The 25,199-nt window shown below is 45.8% G+C and overlaps 1 protein-coding gene across 4 annotated transcripts in view; it reads left to right on the top strand.

The window, feature by feature from the left end:
- MUC13 (mucin 13, cell surface associated) overlaps positions 1-25,199 on the top strand; it is an 818,501-nt gene that overhangs the window by 764,345 nt on the left and 28,957 nt on the right. For all 4 annotated transcript variants that reach the window (XR_015308476.1, XR_015308475.1, XM_086957098.1 and 1 more), the window contains exons 12-13: positions 4,526-4,655; positions 17,095-17,132. Coding sequence is in view for 2 of the 4 variants with exons in the window: in XM_086957098.1 (XP_086813224.1) it covers positions 4,526-4,655; positions 17,095-17,132 (168 nt within the window). In the remaining 2 variants the exon portion in view is untranslated. The remainder of the gene's footprint in view (positions 1-4,525; positions 4,656-17,094; positions 17,133-25,199) is intronic.

Below are 25,199 nucleotides of genomic sequence, written 5' to 3'. Positions count from 1 at the left end.
AATTTCCGCCCGCTGAATTATAATGTTGGCGTTCGGAGTCTAAACCGGCTGAGGAAACAGACTGGGTTCTGACGGGCTCAAGGAGCCCGTCATTCAGTCGGAAGCAGTCGGAAGCAGTACATAATCCCTTAAGGATGGCTTTGCCGACAGCCTTCCCATGTTGACCTTTTGAGATGGGACATGTCAGAGAGCGACTTTGGGGGCCCCTAGCAGGGCCCCTTTCTCCTCTGGCCCTCCGGTTGAGGCCCTGGGGGGCACCTATGGTTCCCCCTTCACATAAGGTTTCCATGAGGTGCCTGATACACGGTGCAGGGATGTGTAAAAACTTCCAATTTACAATGGGAGCTTCTGCTGCGGCTGGTTTTGGACCGCTGCACAAGTTCCCATTGTAAAATGGAAGTTTACGACAGCAATCTATGGTTGGATGGTTCCCTACCCGAAATGGTGTTGTCTGCCCAACATCGTAATGATCGCCTAAGTACTGTAACCTTATAGTAAAATAATATAGCTCTACTGATGTATCATTTTTCAATAAAGAAGCATGGCTACCCTTGCAATACACTTGCAATTTGTTTAATCTATTTTTATTGTAGAGTATCTAGATGGTCCAGCCACCAACATTGCATATATGCAAAAGTCATTTGTTATATCTTCTCCAAAGTGCTATTGCATTTGTAACACATTTCTGAAATTTAAGCTGAGACATTATGTGTCCTGCGCCCCCTGTTATGACGCAAACTCCCATTTCTATATGGGAGCTTGTGCTGTTGTCAGAAACCGGCCGCGGCACACGCTCCCATAGAGAAATGGGAGTTTCTGTAAATCCCTGCACCGTGTGGCAGGCACCTTATAGTCGGGGGATTCCGGCCGACATCATAATTGGCCCCTATGTCTGTGGCCGGCACAATAGTTTGTAAACTTTGATTGCAGACTTTCAGTCCTTATTGGGAATTTATGCTCCTTTATCCTGATATTATTTTTTTTAAGGTTTGCCCTATGTAGAGTAGTTCACATGACCATTTACTAATACAAATGCCATCCGATGTCTCTGGCAACATTTTCTCAGATGTATTTTTTAGTTCCTGTTTCTGAGTCAGTTAAATATCATCCGGTAATCAGTTGCTGCAATTGTTGCATCATAAACAGGGAGAAATACATTCCCAATGTTGGCCCTGATTATGATGTCTGTCAGACAGTAGTGGTCTGGAAACTGCCTGTCTTTAGGTTGGTGGTTCCGATCTGGGTGTTACAATGCAATCGCCCATATGGCAGTCGCAAACATGCATTTCTCAATGGAAGCTAGTGCGGCGGGCAGAAAAGGGCCACAGCACAAGCTTCCATTGTAAAATACATGTCTGGAAACATCCCTGCACCGTGTGGCAACTGCCTGTCACACGGTGCAGGGATGTTTAGGGGGGCACCATTGGAGCCCCTCATTCCCCATTGCAGAGGTCGAAGGGGGGGAGGAGACCTGCTAGGGGCCCAGAAACACTTTCCAACAGCCTTTCTATGTTGGAAAGGCCGACATGAAATTGCTGTGGGAAACTGTCATCATAATCTCGATGGTGGAGCTGAGCCCATATCCCCTGTCATTAGGGGATTATGGTGTGTTCTGACGCACCGACAAAGCACCATGGCCTGATGCCTCCACCCGCCTCATCATAATGCTGCAGGTCGACCGCCATGTCAGATGTCAGGCAGATGCAACTGAAAGTCGGTCAGTTGCGGTCTGCCTGACATCGTAATCGTGACCTTTGTTGCAAACAACAATTGGGTAATACATTTTTGAGCATCTTCTTTAATGTCTCAACCTTAAAGTTACGTTTTTTCATATATAGCATTAAATGTATCTTTCCAGAAAACGTTGTAAGCTTGTGATTATTATCTAAAATGTTCCAGAATTGGTTTATAAAATAGTGCACATCAAGCAATTGTTTTTGTAGGAAATTGTTAAATGTATTCTCTCTTCTGCTGTTTGATTCTAAAAGCTTCATCCGAGTAATATTACAGTTTCTATTTCGCACTTGTAATGTTTTTCACAGTAAAAGCCCACTCTAATGTCCAATTTTACCAATTTGTCACATAACGCACCTAAGCATCCAAATTGGAAGCACTGCATAGCTTATGGGAAAAACAGTACTGTTCCATATCTACAACAAGCATTGGCAAAGCCAATGGTATGGCATGGTATTCGACTGGTTCCAGCACAACAACCTGAAGGCCAACTCTAGTAAATCGGAGGTCCTATTCTTCGGCTGTGTCACCGACCCTGAGTGGCGGCAATGGTGGCCGTCTGAAATGAGTCCTCCCGCACAGTCATCCTTGGTTGCCAAAAGTCTCGGTGTCAAACTCGACAATAAGCTGTCACTGAGAGCTCATGTCCTTGGTCTGGCCGGAACCTGCTTCGGCATTTTGAAGATGCTCCGCAAGTTTCTTCCACTGCTTTCTGCGGAGCACAGGCGGATTACCGTGCAGGCGCTTATTGGGTCCAGGCTCGATTACGCCAATGCCCTCTTTCTTGGCCTCCCTGATTACCTGGTCCAGCGCCTACAGGTGGCACAAAACTCTGCTGCCCGTGCCATCTTCGGCCTGCATAGGCGATCACAAGCTTCTGGGTTGCTGCAGAAGCTCCATTGGCTGCCTATCCGTAAGCGGATCATGTTTAAATCCCTTACGTTGATGCACAAAGCCTTGTTTGGCTCAGGGGCCGGGTATCTACGGCGTAGGTTGGCCTTTTACCGTCCAGCCCGCTCACTGCGGTCCAAATCTCTTTTTACTGCCGTGGTTCCACGTGTGCGGAAGGCCCGCATTGGGGGCCGTTCCTTCAGCTTCAAGGCGCCCCAGCTGTAGAATTCTCTACCACTGGCGTTACGCAGTACCCCTAATCTGTTTCAATTTAGGAAGAGCCTGAAGACTTGGCTTTTTAATTTCTAGTTGCTTTTTGATGGGTCTTTTTCTCTTTCCTGTATTTGTTTTTCTTGTTATGTTATTACACACTGAGCCGCCTGTGGAAAGCGCCGGGACACTCTTTTAGAGTAGCCGTGCGCTATATAAACTTATTTTAACATAACATAACATAACATAACAATGGGTCTTAGCAATCCGAGAGCTATAGGCATTGTCAATGTTATTGGTTTTTAAGTATGTGCTATGGAGTGGAGTGGATGTATGTGGTGTGGAGTGGAATTATGTGGGTTGGAGTGGAATTGTTTGTTGTGGATTTGTGTGGCATGGAATTTTATGGTGTCAAGTAAAGTTATGTGCAGTGGAATTATCTGGGATGGGGTGAATTGGAATTATGTGGGTTGTAATGATGTGGTTTTGAGCGTAGTGGAATTATGTGGAGTGGGATTGTGTGTCACGGAGTGTAATTATTTGGAGTCCTATTGTGTGTTGTGGAGTGGCATGTAGTGTAGTGGAATTATGTGGTGTAGTTTTGAATTTTTCAGCATGATGCATAATGCAAGTGAGCAGACAGCACCCCTGGTCACTATTTGTTCAAGTGAGGACTATGTGTGAGGTCTGTGCACTATTGAGCTCCTGCTATCTTATTGTCAGAGTGCTTTCAGTCGAAATCCTGCTCTTTGAGAGCGCACACAAGCACAAGCCCTGCCATGAGAAATAAGAAAATATTGTGCTTAGAAGAGGCTTGGTTTCAGCATGCAGCGTCATTTAAAATTAAATAGACATCATAAACATGAAAAGATGAAAGGAAGTCGGCTTGTGTAAATGAAATCTGGGGAAAGCAGAGATTGAAAGAAACGCTCAAGAGGTGGCCTCAAGGCTGTTTCCAGGGATAACCAGTCACCTTGAGATTAGATGAGAATTCTGGGGAAGGAGAAGCACAAGAAAAGCAGCCACAGGGGATTGAGAGGGAGCAAGCGACAGTGGGAGGAGGGTGATTGGGGGATGGGATAAGACAAAATGCATTGGGGAGAGAAATTGCACAACACAGGCAAAATAACAAGACGACAGGCAGCAGGATGGGGAGGGTTTGAGATGCCCATGCACCTCACTTGGACCTGGATGACTGCTGCCTACACACCTCCATACATCGAATTTGACCACCAATCTCGGATCCGCCCGTTTGGAAGGTTACCTCCAAACTACCCAAAAACGTTACAAACTAATACCAGTGGCAGCCTATGAATACTAAGTAACAATATTAACATTAACAATGCCGATAGATGATGAGATGTTACTCGCCACCTGTTGCAAATGGTGACCAATCACTGCCTTTCCATTAATGAGTAGTGATCCCATGAAGCAGGCGTCATATTCTTTTTAGAGATGGGATTAGTTCACGCTCATGATACGAAATTAAATGGAACTGGTAATGAATATTAGCTACAGTTTAGTGTTGCAAAATATATCATGCTAACATTGACTCTTGAGTACAGACTCATCAAGTTGACTTCTAAAAATGCTCCTTTCCCTTTGAATTTTGCTGATATGTTATCAAGGTTGTGTTTGTTACTGTTTCTATAGAAGTCTTCAAGGTGCTTTTAAGATCTCTTGTTTTCAGATTGTGCACCAGATTGTTCAAAGAAAAACTTTAAGGAATGCGTTCAGATCAAAGTAGAAAGTGGCCTTGTTCCATCCTGTCAGTGCCTTGCAGATTACCAGTTTAGCAAAGACAAGAAGACTTGTGTGCCGTAAGTATCAAACTCAAATCTTTTACTTTTCTACTGCTGGCTCTGCAATAATAATTGTGCTGGGATTAAAAATCGTAATTGTTTTGGAAGTCTTTATATATTTTGCATGGGGATAGCTCAAATACATTAAGAGAATGTCAGAAATCATGTCATTATGCTGTAGATTGCATGTGCAGCCTTTGTCACAAACCAATTCACACGTATTCAACTAGGGCCTGAATACAACAACACAATTTTCAGTTAGATTGTATTGTATTGTAATTGCATTTATGTAGCACGTACAAGGCGTCAAAGCAGTTTTTCGGCGAATAGCATTCTACTCTGGAACCGATAAAGGATTAGTGGTGAATTAGTATAGTGAAACATGAAAGTAATTTGAGTGGTGGATATGTAAGTCAGTTATTTGGATTGAGAAGTATAGTGGAGGATAGAAGAGGGGAAAAGGTTTGAATTTATATAGCACTTGCTACCCCTGATGGGGTGCTGAAGCGCTTTTTTGGCGGGTACTCCGTAACCCATAAAGGATTAGTGGTGAATTAGTGTTGTTTAGTTCCTTCTAATCCGTAGGATCTGCATATTGTTTGCACAACATAAACGAAGGGCCTGGTGTCTAGACTGGTTCCGGACCCCCCCGCAGGATATGTTGGCCTATAGACCAGCTAGCTCACAGTGCCACCATGAGCCCCCTAACCTTACCATGGACCGAATGGACTCTGGAAACCACTGAACATGACAACCCTGATCACTCAGAATGTAAAATGCAACTACAAATGGAAGTTTCTTTGATGAACCAGCTCATGCGGATATTTATGCCGCAGATAGAATTTACAAATGCAGAAAAATGTCAGGTGGATAGCATTTTTTTGCATTCGTTGTCTAATTGGTATTCAAAAACAATAGTTCCCTAAACACTCCCTGCCACGATCAGAATACTCACCATCCTCCGAATCAGGGATGAACTGAGGGCTCATCTCTTTGGTAAAGAATTCAAATTGTGATGGGCAGAAAGGTTAAATTAATCTCAGCTTCTGGTAATTACTCGGGCTGCATCCCAGTCCATCGTTTTCACCTCTTACATCTCAACACCTCTTTTCCCTTCTGTCTCCTGTGAGCGATTCTACAATCACGCTTCTGATGTTTACCCTGTACAAGGATGTGGTCCTAGCTAGGTTCGCCCTTTAAAAACACCTATTCATGTGTACGCCCATATTTGCAGGGAGTGTAGGAGGAAGATTTTTTTCACATGGAAAGCATTTCTTCACGCGGGGGTGTGTGGTGTAGCAATTGTGCGAAAGGCGAAAGCACATTTTCCCTAACCTTGCAAATCGTTCTCCCCCTGATAAATCACATGATTACATTATGGGTAAGTAAGAATGTATTTGGAAAACTTCATTATACTATGATTTAAAAACATATTCTTTAGGAGTTTATAAAACCCCAAAATGTGGAAATTTAAGGGACAAACTTTCAATTTGTAAAGTTTTGCTGGTGATAGTTTGTAATTTACACACAGTCTGAGGTACAGTTACTGTAGTTATAAACATACATCACATAATTATTGTAAAACATCCCCTCTATTGAAACACGCTTGAATTCAACAGGTGGTTATGTCGTTTGTGTGTTAGCACCTCATATTTGTGATATTCCAGTCTGTAATACGTATTTTAGCAGAGGAATAAAACATGATACCTTCATATAAACCTTAGCATTCTAATAAGGGCCTCATTTATGAAGGCCTTGCGCCACTGGTACGTCACTTTTTCCCATTTTAAAAGTGACGCACCTGCGCCGCAAGACCTTCATAAATAAGGCCCTAAGGGCCAGATGTAGGTGAAATAGATTTACCGATTTTAAATTACCGAATTTTACCGATTCGGTAATTGAAAATCGGTAAATCTATGGTGTCGACATGTAGGTATTCCAGATGTGCTGGAATACCGAATCGGATGATTTCGGTATTTACCGATTCGGTAAATACCGAATCGGTAATGCCCATTCATTCCTATGGGCTTTGAATACTGATTTTCACAAGGGTGCAGGGGGTGTCACTTTGACACCCACTGGCACCCCCAAAACAGGCTTGGGTGCCATGTGGCAGGCATACATGCCCTAAGGGCAGGTCTGCCTGTCACATGGCATAGGTGTGCATGCACACATGTGCATGCACACCGGAATCAGTATTTTACCATCAAATTGGATTTGATGGTAAAATACCGATTCGGTAAGGCTCCAGGGACTCTGAAGAGACCCACCTACATATGGGTGGCACAGAATTGGTAAATTTACCGATTTTGTATTTTACCGAATCGGTAAAATTACCGATTCGGTAATTTTACCGATTCAGTAAAATAATGCCCCCTACATACCGGTTACCCTTTTACCGATCGGTAACGGCCGAAAATACAGATTTTCGGCCGTTACCGACCGACCTACATCGGGTTCTTAATGTCTTCCCTGTGTCATGCAGTGAGTTTTACTACTTAAGGAAACGCATAACAATTGTGCCAACCTCAAGTGCAAAGTCAAGAGTATTGTGCACATGTTTAAACCAGCTATGCAGTAGTCAGTCTGTCGTGGTACCGGACGTATATATGAACAAAGTGGTGTTCTCGTGCGCTAGTAGAAGATAAAACAGAATTACGCGTCCTTGAGAGGCAGTAGTGGAAGAATTATACGAACAGATCCAAACAAGGCATGGTAGACTACAGCCTTAAATTATTGAGGGAAAAAAACATCATATTACACCAATAAGATTTCCAAAGTCTTTTATATACAGAAAATGTTTTTTTTAATTGTAAGCTAATTTTGCAGACTGTCGTCATGGTTTAACATCCTCTCAAGAATTTTGGGAAAAGTTAAATGACTTTCTTATTGATAAAACAGCAGCAAGAAGAGAGAGCATTGTCAAAGAGCCAAATCAAGTTGAACTACTACATACTGAAATTAATAAAACACCTATATCTAAACTTCAACTGATAGATATTGAAATGTTAAATCGTCTGATGACATAAATTAAGTCTGGGTCCCCTTTTGATCAAGTCTGCAGTGATGAAATCCTTGCTGACTACCACTCACACAGGGCACAGTGGTAAAGTCCTTAGAAAAACACCATTGTAACCCCATTGTTAATGAAACAGGGTAAGTGTGATTTAATTCCTAAAAATTATCGGTCCATCCTTTTGCTTGCTTATGGTGCAAAAATATTAGAAGCCCATGTAGCACATGGAACGTGCTGTCATGTAAAAGTGGCCATCTATCTTGATCCCTTAAAAGCTGGTTTCTATCCGGGACATAACACAGAGACTGTGCTACTGTCATTCAGGGGCAATCCAAGAAATGAGACTGACAAGTCATTGGTGTCAGCACTTGTACTAATGAACTTGTCAGCTGTCTTTGACACTATCGACTATGATAATCCGATAATCTGATGGTCCATGTTGTGGTGGCAGGCCTTTATGGCCCCCCTTTGAATTGGGTGAAATCATTTCTAGAAGACTGCACTCCCTCAAGGCTCATCTTTATGCTGTCCCCTATTTGATAATCATGTCAGCAAGTTGCCCTTGTCCACGATGGGATGGGTTGCCATTGCAAAGATGGTGTTATCCCTAGATGTCTTTGCATGATGCAGAACTATCTGTGCCCACTGCACCGTCCCACTTTTAGAAAGCTGAACAGTCTTCTGATTTGACTAGTTTGGTCTGGAAAGAGAAGTCATGTGGCGCTCAACAACATCAAACTAGATCAAGAAGAGGGTGGAATGGGGTTACACGACCTGAATTCATTATTACGGGGCACTGGGCAGCAGATATGGTTCATTGGGAGAAACGACTATTATGAGGGACATCTACGGATACACCCCTGATGGAATTATTGATGAGGGGACGGAGCGTGGGTGGAGAATACCCCTTCCTGGTCCAACACATACTGCCCAAAATTGGAAAATAATACTTTCCAAAGTCCTTAAGCATCCTATCTTCTCCAGGGAACTAGAGCTGTGGGTGTTGAAACAATTCAAAGGTATTAGCATGGCCATGTTAATCGCACAATGGCAAGAAGTAGGGTGTCGATTACTAGGCGACCAATATGCCGGAGAATGGTTTACCTCCATCCAGGAGCACGGGAGACTTTCTCTGTGGGTTGGAGCTAGTATCTACAATACAGAAAAATGTGATGGACTACTACGGAAATTTGGTCTAGATTTTCTGGAGGTGCTCTCCTGATCTGAGACCCTAAAGGTCCTCCTTGGTATGACAGAGAGTGGGCACTTGGTTTCTGGGATATATTATGCCCTCAAAACAGACAGACTTAAGAGAGAGCTGACAACTAGAAAGGCATGGAGCGACAACATGGGTGGGAAACTCACAGATACTGATCAGAGAATAACCCATACATTAATAAAAGGGGTGTACGGCAATGCAAGATTCAAATTAATTAATTTCAGTTATGCTCCTTACCTATCTTATCGCAGTCAAATTGAGCAGAACCATTCTGTGGCATGTCCTCGATGCAGACGAGTTGAGATACCCTAGTGCACTTGCCATGTTATTGCAATAAAGGTTTGACATACAAGTGGGAAGTGGTGGGGTGAATACATGACGCAGCAGGGATTGCCCTTGATCTTTTCTGGAGGCGCTCTCCTGATCTGAGACCCTAAAGGTCCTCCTTGGTATGACAGAGAGTGGGCACTTGGTTTCTGGGATATATTATGCCCTCAAAACAGACAGACTTAAGAGAGAGCTGACAACTAGAAAGGCATGGAGTGACAACATGGGCGGGAAACTCACAGATACTGATCAGAGAATAACCCATACATTAATAAAAGGGGTGTACGGCAATGCAAGATTCAAATAAATTAATTTCAGTTATGCTCCTTACCTATCTTATCGCAGTCAAATTGAGCAGAACCATTCTGTGGCATGTCCTCGATGCAGACGAGTTGAGATACCCTAGTGCACTTGCCATGTTATTGCAATAAAGGTTTGACGTACAAGTGGGACGTGGTGGGGTGAATACATGACGCAGCAGGGATTGCCCTTGATCTTTCCCCTTGGCAATGCCTCCTAGGTCTCATAAGTAAACCGAAAAATAGGAAGATGCAATACAAATTTCATTACCTAGGGCTTCTCTTCGCGAGATGGTGTATAGCCATGGGCTGACTGGGGACTAAAGAACCAGAAGTGACCCTTTTGGTGAGAGACACAATTGAATGGTCACTGGTAGAGGAGACACACATAAGGATATCTCGAAGAGATGAGAAGATATGTGTGGATCTGGAATATGTGGAGACAAACTGACAGCATTTGAAGAGAGGGAGAATGGGGGAAGAGAAATTGACTCTGCCTCGTGCAGCAGAATGGGGTCCTAAGAATACTCATGCTGAACAAGACCTGGCTGGGAGTGGACGAGATAAAACAGGTTGGGATGACAGCTAATCCACAGGCAATGGAAAGAAAGCGTACTCTGTTGAACGAAGAGGGTAGGTTGAGAGATTTCTGTACCTGATGAACAGTGATGGATTGCACAGTGGCATACATGCTCTCAAACCTTCAAGTATGACACTTAGATGGTGGGGGGGCTCTATGACACAGTTGTTCCAGTTTTGTATTGGTATGTTACTGATGACTATTGCATTCAAGATTAAAGAAAAAGGAATACATACATACTTTACAGAAATCTATACATTCGTGTCAGACCCTTGGAAAAAGAATTAGCAGTGAGAGACTGAAGGCTATACTCCTGTGTAGATGATTTGAAGATCTAATGTTTTGATGGTAAACGTTCCTCACAACAGGATTTTCAAAACATAATGCTCTTGACCTGGGAATGGGTGGGAAATAACCACTTGAAGTTAAATGCAGAAAAAACTGGGCCGGTACTTATGTACGACAGACTCGACGTCGGGCGTCATCAATACTGGCCCCTAGAAATGGGTTCTTTCCCCGTTCCCAAGGCCTCATCAAAAGTTCTGGGTTTGATAATGAACAGTGACCTCTCAATCAAACCCCAGATTGCTTCTATGGATTTCAAATGCATCTCTCTGCTGAAAGTGGTTATGAAGTTAGTACCCTTTCCTTCTGTGGAAGCTCTCAAAATGGTAATCATAGCGCTCTTTGGGGCAAGGCTAGATTATGCAAATTCTTTGCACCTGGGACTTCCCAAAAATGCTACATACAGACAGCAACCAGTGCAGAAGCAGTGGCATAACATAATCCCCCGCAGTCCCCACAGTGCCGGGGGGGGGGGGGGCAGGGGCCTGGAGGGCAAGCGCCAGGGGACCTCCTCAGCAAAAGTGGTATGTGGTGGGCAGGAGGGCATCCTCTATGTATTTTGCAGGGGGAGACTTCAAATTTCGTTATGCCACTGTGCAGAATGTGGCAGCAAGCTTTATTGAAACAGATTCATTGATTATCAGTCAGGCAGAGGATTCAGTTTAAAACATGCCACCTAACTTTCAAGGGACTACATAGAGTGGCACCCTGATGTATGGCTATGCCAATAACTTGATACATACCCACTTGTGCCCTAGGTCATCAGCAGAAAACTACTGAAGTATGTGCTGAAGAAACATAAGGAAGATCTAGGTTCTCTGTGCAAACGCCTGCTTTGTGGAACTCTCTTCCTGATCAGTTACGAGCTGAAATGGATGTCGGGTTCTTCAGAAAGAACTTGGTTCTTCAAACAAGCCTATATCTGCTGAAGCTTTTCTCCTTTCTGTTCTATCGCATATCTGTTCATCCAAACACATACATTAGCTGACACCAAGAAACCATTTGTGAACATGTACTGTATCAGGATTCCATAACACAACACAACTCAGCCAATGACTTGATTGAACTCAGATCAGCTGTCCTGATTTTACTTTTACTTTGTGTAAACTGAGTGTGTGAGCTGTAAGGCGCTCTGATAGCCTCGGGTCTTGCTAGCGTTATATAAAACTCTTAAATAAATAAACAACACATTCTGTATAAGTTCTGAAACAACTTCAGCATTAGGATAATGCATTGTTCCTTCCTAAGACGCGTAATGCTCCATTACTTACCGGTAATCTTCATTACTTCGGCTCCCGTTGTCCTCGTCCCATTAATTACAAAGCGGAGATAACCATCTCCTGACTGAAAAAAGACCATAAGGCATAAGTAGTACTTACCCAGCATTCCGCCTGAACTACCAAGCCCCCAACAGGAAGGCCTGGGAGGGAGGGCGGGGAGTATGAATGGGACGAGGACAACAGGACCCGGAGTACTGAAGATTACCAGTAAGTAATAGAGCATTACCGCCAGGTTCCTTCTTTCCTCATCCCATTCATTACAAAGTGGAGAATATCAAAGCAGAAACCCGGCCTTCCAAATCCCGCAAGCACACTCAGGAAACCACACCAAAGGCAGCAACACAAGGGAAGCAAACGATAGAACCGCCGGAAACACCAGGCAGAGCACTCAGACAGGAGGGCGCCCCACCAAAGCAGGGATGCACACATCAAAACAACGGGCAAGACGAAGAGGCAGACAACCCACAGAGGACAACCAGTAAACATCAGGAGCACCCCCAGCGGACAAGGAAGGGGAAGAACAAGCACAATACCAAAAAAGGCAATCGAGGCTGGCAACAACAATGGGCAGTGAGAAGGCCACCCACAGAAGAAGACCCCAGCGGCCCAAGGGGCAAACAAGCCAGAACCAGCCAGCATGGACACAACCCAGGACAGGAACCAGAGCCCAAAAAAACCAAAAGGCGACAGTGCCAGCAAGGAGTCATCTAAACATAAAATGAGAAATAGAGAACGCAGGCCAACGAAAGGGAAAAACCCACACTGCCAGGTGAAAGGGAGCAAGCCTAAAAAGGAGACCAAACAAAAAAAGGAAACCGAAAGGAAGAACCCCCAAAGAGACCCCAAGGGCAAAATCCCAGAAGGGAAAGGCGCCAAAGCAACCAACACTCCGTACCGCAGCTGGCCAGAGAAAAGGAAGCCCCAACAGGACACGGCCAGGGGCGACCACCGGACAAAAGGTTGAGAAGCTGAGCACCACCAGGCAGGCACTCAGGATCAATTCAAAAAGGAAAGAGGACATGGCCAGCCAACAGGGCAAAGGCACAAACCCAAAAAAAACTAGACACGGTCAAGACCACCCAGACCAAACCAGAAAAGGGGGAAGTAGTGACCAGGCACAAGCCCCCCCTTCCCCCAACAGAACAACCTGGACCCAGAGAGCCCAGAGGACAAAGCCCCCGGAACCCCACAGAGGAACACCAGGCCCAGGAAGGAAGACCTCAGAGCCGCCAGACGACAACTCCCAAGCACCCATCCCGGGAGATGAGACAGAGCCCAGGGACAGGCCAAGACGGAAAGTCAAGACACCCACTAACTAAACAGTGGAAACACGAACACAACCCCAGAATGCCAACCCACAAGGCCCCAAGAGCCAGAAGGGAGCAGGCCCAGCAGAGACCACAACCCTAGCAGGCCCAAACATGGCCTACATAGAATGGCCCAAAAACAGAACAAGGGCCCGCAAGGAAAGACCCGAGCAGCAAGAGCCAACGAGGCCAACCCCCAATGACGACAAGACCAGGGGAAACCAAGGAAAAAAGGGGAAGAAGAGGGAGACCCAGCCCCAAACAACACAGCCCAGAACACCCCAACTGCAAACACTGGGAGACCGGAGCAGGAAGCCACAATCCCAAAGAAGGCATACACCGACCAACCGAGAAGAGGGGCAACAGGACCCCAACGGGACAGCCAGCCGACAAGTGGCCCAGAGAACCCACGACCAGAGCAAGAGAGCCCCAACAGCGGCAGCAGACGAGCCAAGACCAGAAATGGACGAAAGAACAGGCCAGTCAGAGGCACCCCCCAAAAAAGCAGGCAGACCACTGGCCAACAACAGACAGGCCAGCAAGACCGGGGCCCAACAACACAGCACTGACATAGGCTTGGAAGGGGCAGGACAGGGCCCACAGCCTGGAAACCCAAACCCTGAGGGGGAAAGAACCCTCAAAACCAGGCCAGCCAGAGACGCAATAGAAGCCAAGGGAGAAGCCAAGCAAACCGCCCAGGCCCACAAACTCCACAGCCCAGCATGCACCAAGGGAGGTCAGGAGCAGGGGGAAAACCCTCAGGGCAGAACCAAGGCAAACAGAGCACCAAGGATACAGGAAGCTACAGTGGAAGCCAAGCACCCGCCCGAACAGAAGGACCCAGCGGCCCAACCCACACATGGGGGAGGCCCAAAAAGGGGAAGGCCCAAGCAGGCCACAGGCAAAAGCGAAAGCCAGGGAGCGCAAGAGTAGCTAGAGGCATAAGCCCCTGACCCCGCCACCCTCTCCCCAAACCACAGCAGCAGTGCTGGGAAACCAGCAGCCAGGCAAGCAGGCACCCAAAGGGGCAAGACAAACACCCAGTGACGGTACACCCGACAGAGAAAAGGGGGGGTGCAGAACAACAGACACCGCCAACAAGAGTGGCCCAAAAAGAGGGAGGCACGCAGCCAGAAAGGGGGGGGCGAGGCCACCAGGGGCAGAACCACCCCACATCCACAAGACCCAGGTCACTACTGCAGAGGGAGCAGCCACCCCCAGTCAGAGACCACACCAGCCAGAGACCACATCGGCACCAAAAGCATCAAAACAGCAAAGAGAGCGGCACTGCCGCAGGTCTGGGAGACCCTCAACCAGGAAACAACCATGCCGACCCCGCCAAATGCCAGAGGGCAGAGGAAAACAGCTGCAGCAGAAACCCAGAGCCCCTGGACCACCCAGGCTGGCATAAGCAGGCCACCAACCAGCCCTGACTCACCAAAAATAAAGGCTGAGACCAGAGCTGACCAGGGCCCAGCAGGGAACCCAGCCGGAGGCAGGGAGGGAACAAGCAAAGAGAAATAAAAACCACACCAAAAGGCGCCACCGCAGGAGGGACAAACACCACAGCCTGTGGCAATCCCAGGCAGACACGGAAACAGGGAAGGACCAGACCAAACCCAGCACAACGCCCAAGAGCAGTACACCAGCAGGTCACAGAGGCACAACCCCCAGAAACCCAGGCAGACACCCACCCAGGGAGCCTCTGGGCCAGAACTAGCGGAGGGTTCCCCCAAGGAGGAAAGACCGAAACCAGGGCCAAGGGTGCCAACAAGAGGAAAGAGGCACAGGAGCAGCAAGGGAAGTGACCAGGCGAGGATCCTGGACACACAGGAGGATGAGCTAAGAACCTGAATCGACAGCTCCAAAGGAAAGACAGAAGATGCCAACAGCCCCAGCACCCGTCCGACACAGGAGGATTCCAAACCAGGACGCCAGAAAAGTACTCCCAGCAATGAGCACAAGAGGACAACGCCACTCAGCAAGAAAAAGACAACCTCAAACTGCCACGTGGCACGAACCTGGAGGAGGTGTGCCTGCAGACACAGAACAAGGCCCCCAAGACCCACAAAGAGGCCACAGTACGCAGAAGGAGCACAAGGCAACAGGAGAGGCGTAACAGGGCAGTGTTGCAGCCAGCACTAGCACAAGGAGCCAACCAGCCAAAGGAGGAAACAGCCACCGCCACACCGGGCTGGCAATGAGGGGGGCCAGGAAAAAAGGAACAAGCCCCCAACTGCCCGCCACGCCAAGATGCACCACCAGGTCCCATGGCGGGAAGGGAAGACAATATATCGGCCCAAAGCACCCAGGCATCCGCGAAGAGACACCCAGTGGAAGAGGGGGGCCAACAAGCAACAAACAGAAACAAAGCATGGCAAAATGAAGCCCATTGATGCACCACCACCCACACTAGGGACCAGAATGTGGGGGAGGAGCAACAGCACAGAGCTGCAGCCAATGGACAGCTAACGGGAGAAAGCAGGCACCACCATGCGACGCTGCACACACCCGGGGGGACCGGGAGACAGGAATAAGGCCCCCCCCAGCCAACCCAAGGCACACCATTGAGAGTCACGCCAGGGCAGGAGGAAGCAGCTCCACCTGCGGGAGGGAAAAACACAGCATGGAGCAATAAAGAGAGGAATAGTGAGTACAGGAAACAACAGAGTACATCCTCAGCACCCAACAAATAAAAAACATTGACTGAATACACATTGCCTAGAGTTAAACTCACGACCTGCAGGCCACCAAAGAGAATTGCTGCTGCACACCGAAGACACTGCACCTCCCCATTGACTAGAAGAGACTGCAACGTGGTACACACCGGGAGGGGGGCTGGGTGACAGGAACAAGGCCCCTGTGTGCCCAGGGTCACCCCTAGGAACCACACCAGGGCAGGAGGGAAGCAGCCACAGGCGTGCAGCACAACGGCAGCAAGGAGCTCCAAAAAGTGAAAGAAACTCACCGGGGGTGGGGGCCGGAACACAGGACCAAGCCCCTCCACCTCCGCAAGGCAGCCCAAGGCACCCGACCAGCATCGACATCAGGGCAGGAGAAGCAGGAAGGCAGGAGAACCAGCAATCACGGTGCATCTTACCACTGGCCAGGCCACTGGAAGACATGTCCAGCAACCGGGAAGGAACCGGGAGGCAGCGCACCAGCCGGAAAGGGTCGGCCGGCATGCAAGAGATGGCCAGGAACATCCCAGCATCCCAGCAAGCCTGGCAGGCCAAGAGGCGAACGATCAGACTCCCCGCCTGCACAGCAGCCGGACGGGGAGTGGAAGAAGAAAACGCCACTACAGCCCAGCAGGAGCAGCACCAGCACCTCGTCCCAATTCTATCGACAGACAGAAAAAAGTACAGGCGGAATGCTGGGTAAGTACTGCCTATATTCTCCCAGTGGGAGGGGGGGTTAGGGTCCCCAGCATTCCTCTGGTCTTTTCTTCTGTCCGGAGATGGTTATCTCCACTTTGTAATGAATGGGACGAGGACAGGAGGGACCTGGGGGTAATGTTAGTTTCAAGCCAGATCCAGGTCAGAGTTTCAGCACAACAACTGACTAAGTAAATTATTCACATTTAGATGAATTGTATGTACATTTATCTTGCTTAGATGTCTTGAAAATCTTGATTATACCAGGCACCCATATTTGACGCTTCAGGCATAGAAGATACACAACTGTTTTTTACTTTTACTCAGTTAAAGCAGAGGAAACTGCAATAGAGTGATGGAGTTCGATCACAATCAGACACAGTTACTTATATACTCCAAGCTTCTTCAGGAATGCAACATTGAACAAGGACTTCATCAATCACAGAGAAGATCTACGATCATTAAAAGTCACAAGTGGTATGCAGCATCTTACTCAGGATGAACAGAACTATGGGAATGTATGCTGTTTCTGAACGTAAAAGAAATGACCATTACAGTGCAGGTCTGCAGCCAGACCAAACAGCAAAGAGCAGCTGAATAAGATTGAAGAAGGAATGCCATGTGAGCAGTCATTTGATCATTTGTTATTGTATGTGCAAATGAAGAGCAGTTGGAACTTACATTCTTTGTCTCATTTTGTTCCTTAGGTGTGATTTTGGCTATTCAGGAAAAGATTGTAAAGACGGTAAGTACTGCTTATTTCATCCCATAATGTGCCTAGAAGCACGGTCCTTCCCAATGTCTACATTGATGTGCAATTTGAGTGAAAAAACGCTTATGCGTCTACCTGACATTTCTCAGGCTACATGCATATTTAGGAATGTATAGGCTCAGCCTAATGCTTTAGCCTTATGCTTTAAAACTACTTAGGGGAATACAGATTCCGATCCATCAGTTTTAAAAATGAATCTGACAAACGAAACATGGAAATCAATTACATTTTCAAAAGTATAGTATGACACCTGCCCGGGCAGCTTGACTACAGTGGCCCAGCAAAGGAATCACGAGCCCTAAGTAAGCAAGAACAAGCATTGGCATTGCCAATAGCTCTTGCCTGTGGGACCTTTTAAGTGTTTAGCCATGCAACACTTGATGTTGTTGCACCAAGGATATTGTGCTGGATAACTAAACACTTGTAAGGTCCCAAAGGTGAGACCTATTGGCTATACCAATGCTTGTTTTTTAAGTCTTTGATGGCGTCACAGCACAGGGTCGTGTGCTTTCAGTTGAGCCCCCTTCACCTCTCTCCTCCCCCACACACCCCAGCAGTAGAAAAGTGAGTGTTTCTGCTGTGAGTTGGGCGTACCAAAGAGTGTAAAAATCTTTGGTCCGTGGGTTAAACACTGACCATCATCAACGAGCATTGGTTCGGCCGCCGGTCCGTTCTTCGACAAGCGACATCACCAGCACCATGGATACCAAACGGCAACACACCACTGACCACGGAAGAGATGCTTGAACAAACCGATGTCTGGCAGCATCCGAGGCCCCTCACACAGCGTCCACCAGATCTACAGGTCCGCCAAATTCTGAGGCACACACAGGCTAAATAAGTGTCAATGAGGCTGGCGGCACGTTGACATCACAGCTGGTTGTATTCGAAGCATCCATGAGATCTGTAACAGCTCTGTCCCTCTCGTCAGCCGTCCACTTCACATAAAATATATCAGCTTTGAAAACATTCCCCTAGGGTGCAGAGACAACGCCTCAAGATGTGGTGGAGCACACATCCCATAGCCCGATGGGCAAGGTCGCTCCAAGTGGTCTACTGTCCAAATTGCTTACTTTATGTCCAACCCACCATTGTTCTAATCCTGGGCTCCTCGTTTGGATATCTTGTGTGGTCTTGGACAACTTGGTCTCTCAGGGCCAGGTCCCGTACATGCTAAATTGTGTGAAGCGCTTAAACTATATCCGAGCAGCAAGAAGTGTGACATGATCAGCGAGACAAAACTCCCTCACGTGAACCGATGTGGAGCATACAAATGCGACTGGCACCAAACCAGTGGCTCTTTGCAAGTGAGTGTGAACCGCACTCAGTGGCACAGTCATTAAACACGGCTCCTGTGCCAGGCAGAGCACATCCGTTAGCAGCTTCCGGCTGGGCAGAGCCAGGAGTGGTATCTACAGTGGTATCTATACACTTCTCAAGACAGCAGCCCATGGGATGAATGCTTTGCTCGAGGCGAAAGCGTCTGGTCACAGTTTGGTGCCACAGTCGTTTGGAAATATTTCCATCCTCAGTCAACTCGTGGGCTATTACGCGACTCGCTGTTGGCACACACGTGACCTTGGTCTTCCCTCATCCTGCCTTCGGAACCCGAGAATTCCCGTGGTGCTGAGGTGGCACCAGGCGACCAGAGGAGGTAGGATCAGCCTGGGCAGGACGCCCATTCCGCAGCCCTGCACATGGTGAAGATGAGGTTTGCTTAAGTGCATGTGAATGGATAGCAACTGCTTAGAAGACAAGGCCGAGACGGACATGCAGCACAGACAGTGCCACGCGCCACGCAGCTTCACACATGTGTATTGATAGAAATGCTAAACAGAAGCTAAGGGAATGCTGCAGCGAAGCGGCCCTGAAGCAGCAGGGGCATATTTAAACCAGAAGGTGGCTGGTCCTGACCTGCATTAGCCAGATGGAGTTAAAGGTTAGTCCGACCCTTCAGGGTTCGAGACGGGGCAGCGAAGTGATAGGTTTAACAATCCTCTCCCCGTTCTTCGAATCTAAGGGCTGCAGCTCTTCGAAGACAGCACCCGGAGGCATTATTGCGCAGAAGAAGGGAGTCCGCATTCTGCCTTAACACAATGCCACACACAACTTCACACTGTGCACTGATTTATGACATGTGTCAGTGAGACTTCTCTTTCGTGCATCATCACACTTACACATGAAAATGGCACATCATTTAGTCAGTATAATGACGAGTCTTTATTACAGCGTGACAGGCAATACAATACTTCAAGTTAACGCGTGTATTCAGAACTCCACGCCCGGCGTTATACAAATAGAAGTTGATACACACAACCCAATGGTTCGCTCTTCCCGGAGTGTGAACGCTGGCTGCTGACAGGAGGCAGCAGGGGGAGGGGAGAGAGGAGGGGGCCTGCACCTGTTTCCCTTGCGGGAATGAGCAGGGGCACCATATGTTTGCAAGTTAAGTACAAACATATGGTGTTTAAGCTCGCTCCCACAAGAGAATGGCCAAACGTGCACGCGTTGCCATTCAAAGCAATGCATCGCATGCACGTTTTTGCCTGCAAAGCTGAAGCCATTACTAAAGGTCTTTTTCCTATGCAACGCATGCGCTGCGTAGGCGAGACCGAAAAAAATGGCTCCCCAACTCCGGTTAATTCTGATTGAATCAACCTTCATAAACGGTAGAAAAATAGAATTCTTTTTAGAATAGTGCATACCTTGTTCTAAATCAGCAGCACGACTCCCTACTTTCTGCAAAGTTTAATCACTGATTAAGAGCCATTCATTGTGCGCATAAGCGGAGTGTATTTTCTTCAAGAAATGCTCACCTCTACATCTCAGTGGTTCTAAACACCAGCTCAGAACAATAACATAATATTGTTACTTTCTGCGTGTCTTTGTCAGTTGAAGATATAAATCTCAAATCGAGATTACAAGTGCAGGCATGTTTTCTTCTGTTTGTGCTCTTTGGTTGACATTATTCCTTTTTGTCTCATTTCTTTTGGTCTAGCGACTGGTGGCCTGGGGAACTGCTGCCTACTCCCATCCCCAAAAAAACATCAAAAAACCTGAGCATTTTAATTGATGAAAATCTGTCTATGAAAGAAAATGTGAATTCAATCTCTGGAATATGCTTCTGCTGGATGCGTATGCTCAGAAAAGCCTGTCAGGGGCTACCCTTGCAGACCAGTAAATCCCATACCCAGGCAGTCATTGTGAGGTGCCTGGACTATGGAAACACTCTAATGGTTGCAATGAAAGAGGATCTTTTTTCTAAGCTCCAGTTGAGGGTAAATATTAGAGGTATCCCTTAACTAGAGTCAAGGGAAATAGGGTTAACTAACCGATGAAATAAAGTGTTCCCTTGAACGTAAATAAATGGGAGAAGCCAGAGGGTCAAGGAGAAAAATAATTACAAAATACAAGTATATATAAAGAATTCTTACAATTTATTTGAAAATACAAATGTTAAAAGGAGAGTGGTCCAAAGTGGAGCCCACTCAACACAGATAAAACAATAAAAAGTTTTTTTTAACATTCAATTTTGGCCCGCAAGATTGAATCACAAGGACAGAAAAAACTGTAAGACATGGAACTTGTGCAATACTGATTGTATATTCGGACTCTATTGTTAACACCTAAGCTATGTGCACTATAATACAGTATATCAGCAAAGATGTCGAGATCCTGAATTATACTGGGTGAAGCGTCGACGCGTTTCGGTGGTTTTCCAAATTTTTGTCCACCTTTATCAAGACACCTTTTAATTTCTGTTGAGGTATTGGGGTCAATATAGTTACCCTTGGAGTCCATATGCGAGGGTTGAATTTAATTTTTATGTTAATCCATTGTTGGACACAAATTATAAAACTGTGTGTCTGGGTCGTGCTACCGATATGGTGCTCCTGTTAGTATAGGTACGTGGGCATACAGTCAGTTCAGAATTGTTGTGCCCAATGTGTATTGCTGCTCTTATCTACAGTGTTAAAATCCAGAGGCGCCTAAGTCTTGTCCTTGCAGAGATAGATTCCGTTTCTCTAATAATCCGCAAAGGACTGCTCACTTCTCTGGTAACCGTACATTTTTAAATTGTTGAACCAGAGGCATTACCGTCATGTCCTCGTGTTATAAGAATCTTTTCCTGTTGTTTCACGACGGACTGCCTGCTTCTCTGGTTCCTCGGCAAAAAAGGAACCAGAGAAGCAGGCAGTCCGTCGTGAAACAACAGGAAAAGATCCTTATAACACAAGGACATGACGGGCATGCCTCTGGTTCTACAATTTAAAGATTAACGGTTACCAGAGAAGTGAGCAGTCCTTTGCTGATTATTAGAGAAACGGAATCTATCTCTGCAAGGACAAGACTTAGGCGCCTCTGGATTTTAACACTGTAGAGAAGAGCAGCAATACACATTGGGCACAGCAATTCTGAACTGACTGTATGCCCACGTACCTATAGTAACAGGAGCACCATATCGGTAGCACGACCCAGACACACAGTTTTATAATTTGTGTCCAACAATGGATTAACATAAAAATTCAATTCAACCCTCGCATACGGACTCCAAGGGTAACTATACTGACCCCAATACCTCGACAGAAATTAAAAGGTGTCTTGATAAAGGTGGACAAAAATTTGGAAAACCACCGAAACGTGTTGACGCTTCACCCAGTATAATTCAGGATCTCGACATCTTTGCTGATATACTGTATTATAGTGCACATAGCTTAGGTGTTAACAATAGAGTCCGAATATACAATCAGTATTGCACAAGTTCCATGTCTTACAGTTTTTTCTGTCCTTGTGATTCAATCTTGTTGGCCAAAATTGAATGTTAAAAAAAACATTTTATTGTTTTATCTGTGTTGAGTGGGCTCCACTTTGGACCACTCTCCTTTTTTTTTTTTTTGTGTTTGAAAGCTTTATTAAAGAAAAATTAGTATTACAATAAGGTGACATCAGCAAATATGAGAAAAAAGGTATACGTTGGGAAAAAGAAAATAGAAGCAGCCAATATCACAATGAAAAACAAAGCATTTTAAATTATGGGGAGGGAAGGAGGGGGGGGAAGGGAGGAGAGAAGAAAACAAAAACATGGTATTTATCGTAGAAGATGGATAAGCAATAATAGGAAATACAGTAAATGGTAATCAAAAAAGTACAGTAAAAAACCATCATATGAGTAATTGCATGTATGAAAAAGAAGTATGAAGAAGGTCAATATAAAGCTAAGTAATTACAATATTGAGACTGAGAAATATCATGAAAAAACTGCAGGCAAGAGTACATGTGTTCAGGGGGATTGAAATTACCCGAAGATAGTGGAGAGTAACTCTTTTTGGCGGATTGATCAAGGTATAGAGTAAGAGGTAGCCAGTAAAATTCAACATTTCGGGAGGGTTTACAGGAAGAAGCAAAGGCTACATCAAGTCTGTGTGAGTGACATACAAGATTCCACCAACAATTGAGAGACAATTTGGTCAAAGATTTCCAATTAGAGACAATATGCTGTAATGCCAGAACCAACATAAGGTCAAAAAGACCGCGAGAATGTGGAGGGAGGTCTAAATCCTCTGAAAGGCTACCAAGAAATACTAAAGAAGGAGAAAATTGAATAGAGAGGTTGAAAATGCGAGAAAGGCGAGAGAATAGCTGAGACCAGAAAATACGAGTTGAAGGACAGAAGAAGAAGAGGTGGAAAAGATCCGCAGAAGGGGCATTGCAGGTCCAACAATTAGATACAGCATCAGGTTGAAAGCGAGAAATAGAAAGAGGAGAAAGGTATAGTTTGTGGTAAACGAAAAATAGAGATTGAGTGAGAGAGGCAGTACGGGAAGTCTTCAAGGATCGAGTCCATATTTTGTCCCAGAGAGAAGTCGGCCATGAGGAATGTAAGTCTGTCTCCCAGGACAATTCTAATTTTGATTTGAGACGATCTGGGTTGGGGGCTGAAAAGTACCGGTAAATGATGGAAGCTTTAGGAGTTGTAGAAAGGACAGTGAGTAGAGAGGAAGATGAGGTAGGTAGATCTTCAGAGGGGAGAGAGTAATAACGATCTAGAATGGTTTCCATAAGGATAGGGAATTTCTTTGCAAAAGAAGGAGGGCAGTGGAATTGAGAACGAAAAACAGGAAATGAGCAAGGAGAGGACCCATCAAAAAGATGACGTATCCAAATGATACCTTTCGCTCTCCATGAGGGCCATGCAATAGGTCGGTTGTTAATTAATAGAAGTGAATTGTACCATATAGGCAATAGTAGGAAGGATTCCTGCGTTACTGAGGAAGGTGAGACTAAAGGGCGCAGAAGAGAAGAAGTATGCTTGAATAAAAGGGGATTAAGGCATGGGGCTTTAGAGGTAAAACGAATTACTTCTTGGAAGGAGTACGGAAGCAGTAGTTCCTGTTCAACCGAAAGCCAGAGGGGAGAAAAAGGGGAGGGTTCCTGAGATAACCAGCGGGAAGCTTGTCGAAGGGAAAAGGACTTATGATAGAGGCGAAAGTCAGGAAAGTTGGTACCACCATTAAGTTTAGATTTACGTAAGTTGAAGAGTGATATGCGGGCTTTTTTCTGCTTCCAAAGAAATTTGGACAACGCAGAATCAATGCGACGGAAATAGGAGTTTGGAATACGAAGTGGGAGCATGGATAATAAGTAAATTAAAATAGGGGCAATCATCATTCTGATGGAGTCAAGACGGCCCCACCAGGAAAGAAATAGTGGATTCCAAGAGGTGAGTAATGAGTCTATCCTGGATATGACTGCATTCATGTTGAGTTGAATGGAGGAGGATATAGAGCTAGAAAAAAGAACACCGAGATATTTAATTTTTGTAGAATTCCAAGCGAAGCCAGTGGCCGTGAAAAAGTGGGGGAGACAAAATTTGGTTAAAGGAAGAATCTCTGTTTTGTCCGAGTTTATTTTGTAACCAGAGACCAAGGAGAATTTCTGAAATTCGTCTAATAAAGCGGGGACTGAGGTAGGTGGGTCAGAAATAAATAAAAGAATATCGTCAGCATATGCAGACAATTTAAGATGACGTTTACCGTACGGGAAGCCAGAAATGGACGGATTATTGCGTATGGAGGTAAGGAAAGGTTCAAGCGCTAAAATAAATAAAAGAGGTGATAGGGGACAGCCCTGACGAACACCACGTTGGAGTGTGAATGGGGAAGTAAGTTGACCATTAACGAGAACAGATGCTTTGGGCATAGAATATATCAAAGAGATATAAGATATGAATTTGGGGTTAAAGCCGTGCCATCGTAAGGAGGCCAGAAGGAAAGACCAGTCGACCCGGTCAAAAGCTTTCTCAGCATCCACTGAGATGGCTGCAAGGGGAATCGACAGTGAAGGGGCTTTACTTAAAACATTAAGGAAGAGTCTAGAATTATCCGAGGTCAAGCGGCCCTTAACAAAGCCGCATTGTTCTTTCCCTATAAAATGTGGTAGGAGCGGGTCAAGGCGAAGAGCTAATAGTTTCGCAAAAATGTTATAGTCAACATTAACGAGAGATATAGGTCGATAATTTTTACAGAATTTAGGGTCTCTACCATCTTTAGGGATAATGCATATGGTAGCGTCCTGAAAAGAGCCTTGGGCTGATCCAGTAGAACAAAAAGACTGAAATAGAGATAGAAGGTGGGGTAAAAGAAGGTCTGAGAAATGTAGGTAAAATTCAACTGGGAAGCCGTCAGGTCCTGGGGTTTTCCCCTTAGTGAGGGAGGATAGAGCAGAAGACAGTTCCGAAATCGTAAGATCAGAATCAACGGCCGAAATATTAAGGTGGGAAGTATCTGGTTGAGGTATGTTGTCAAAGTAGGATTGAATAAGCTCTGGGGTGGGAGGGTTTTCCGGAGTATATAAAGTCTCATAAAAAGAGTGGAATTGTTCCAAAATTTCTGCATTGGTATGAAGAAGTACATTAGAGGGGGAATAAATAGCATCAATATTAGTACGTTCTTTACGAGATTTTAAATAGTTAGCTAACAGTTTACCTGATTTATGTCGACCTCCATAAAATCGCGCGCTGGTTCTGAGAAGAAAAGAGGA

This window comes from Lissotriton vulgaris, chromosome 2_1 (assembly GCF_964263255.1).
Source record: "Lissotriton vulgaris chromosome 2_1, aLisVul1.2, whole genome shotgun sequence".
Lineage (NCBI taxonomy): Eukaryota > Metazoa > Chordata > Amphibia > Caudata > Salamandridae > Lissotriton > Lissotriton vulgaris.
This window is presented reverse-complemented; position numbering and strand designations above follow the sequence as displayed.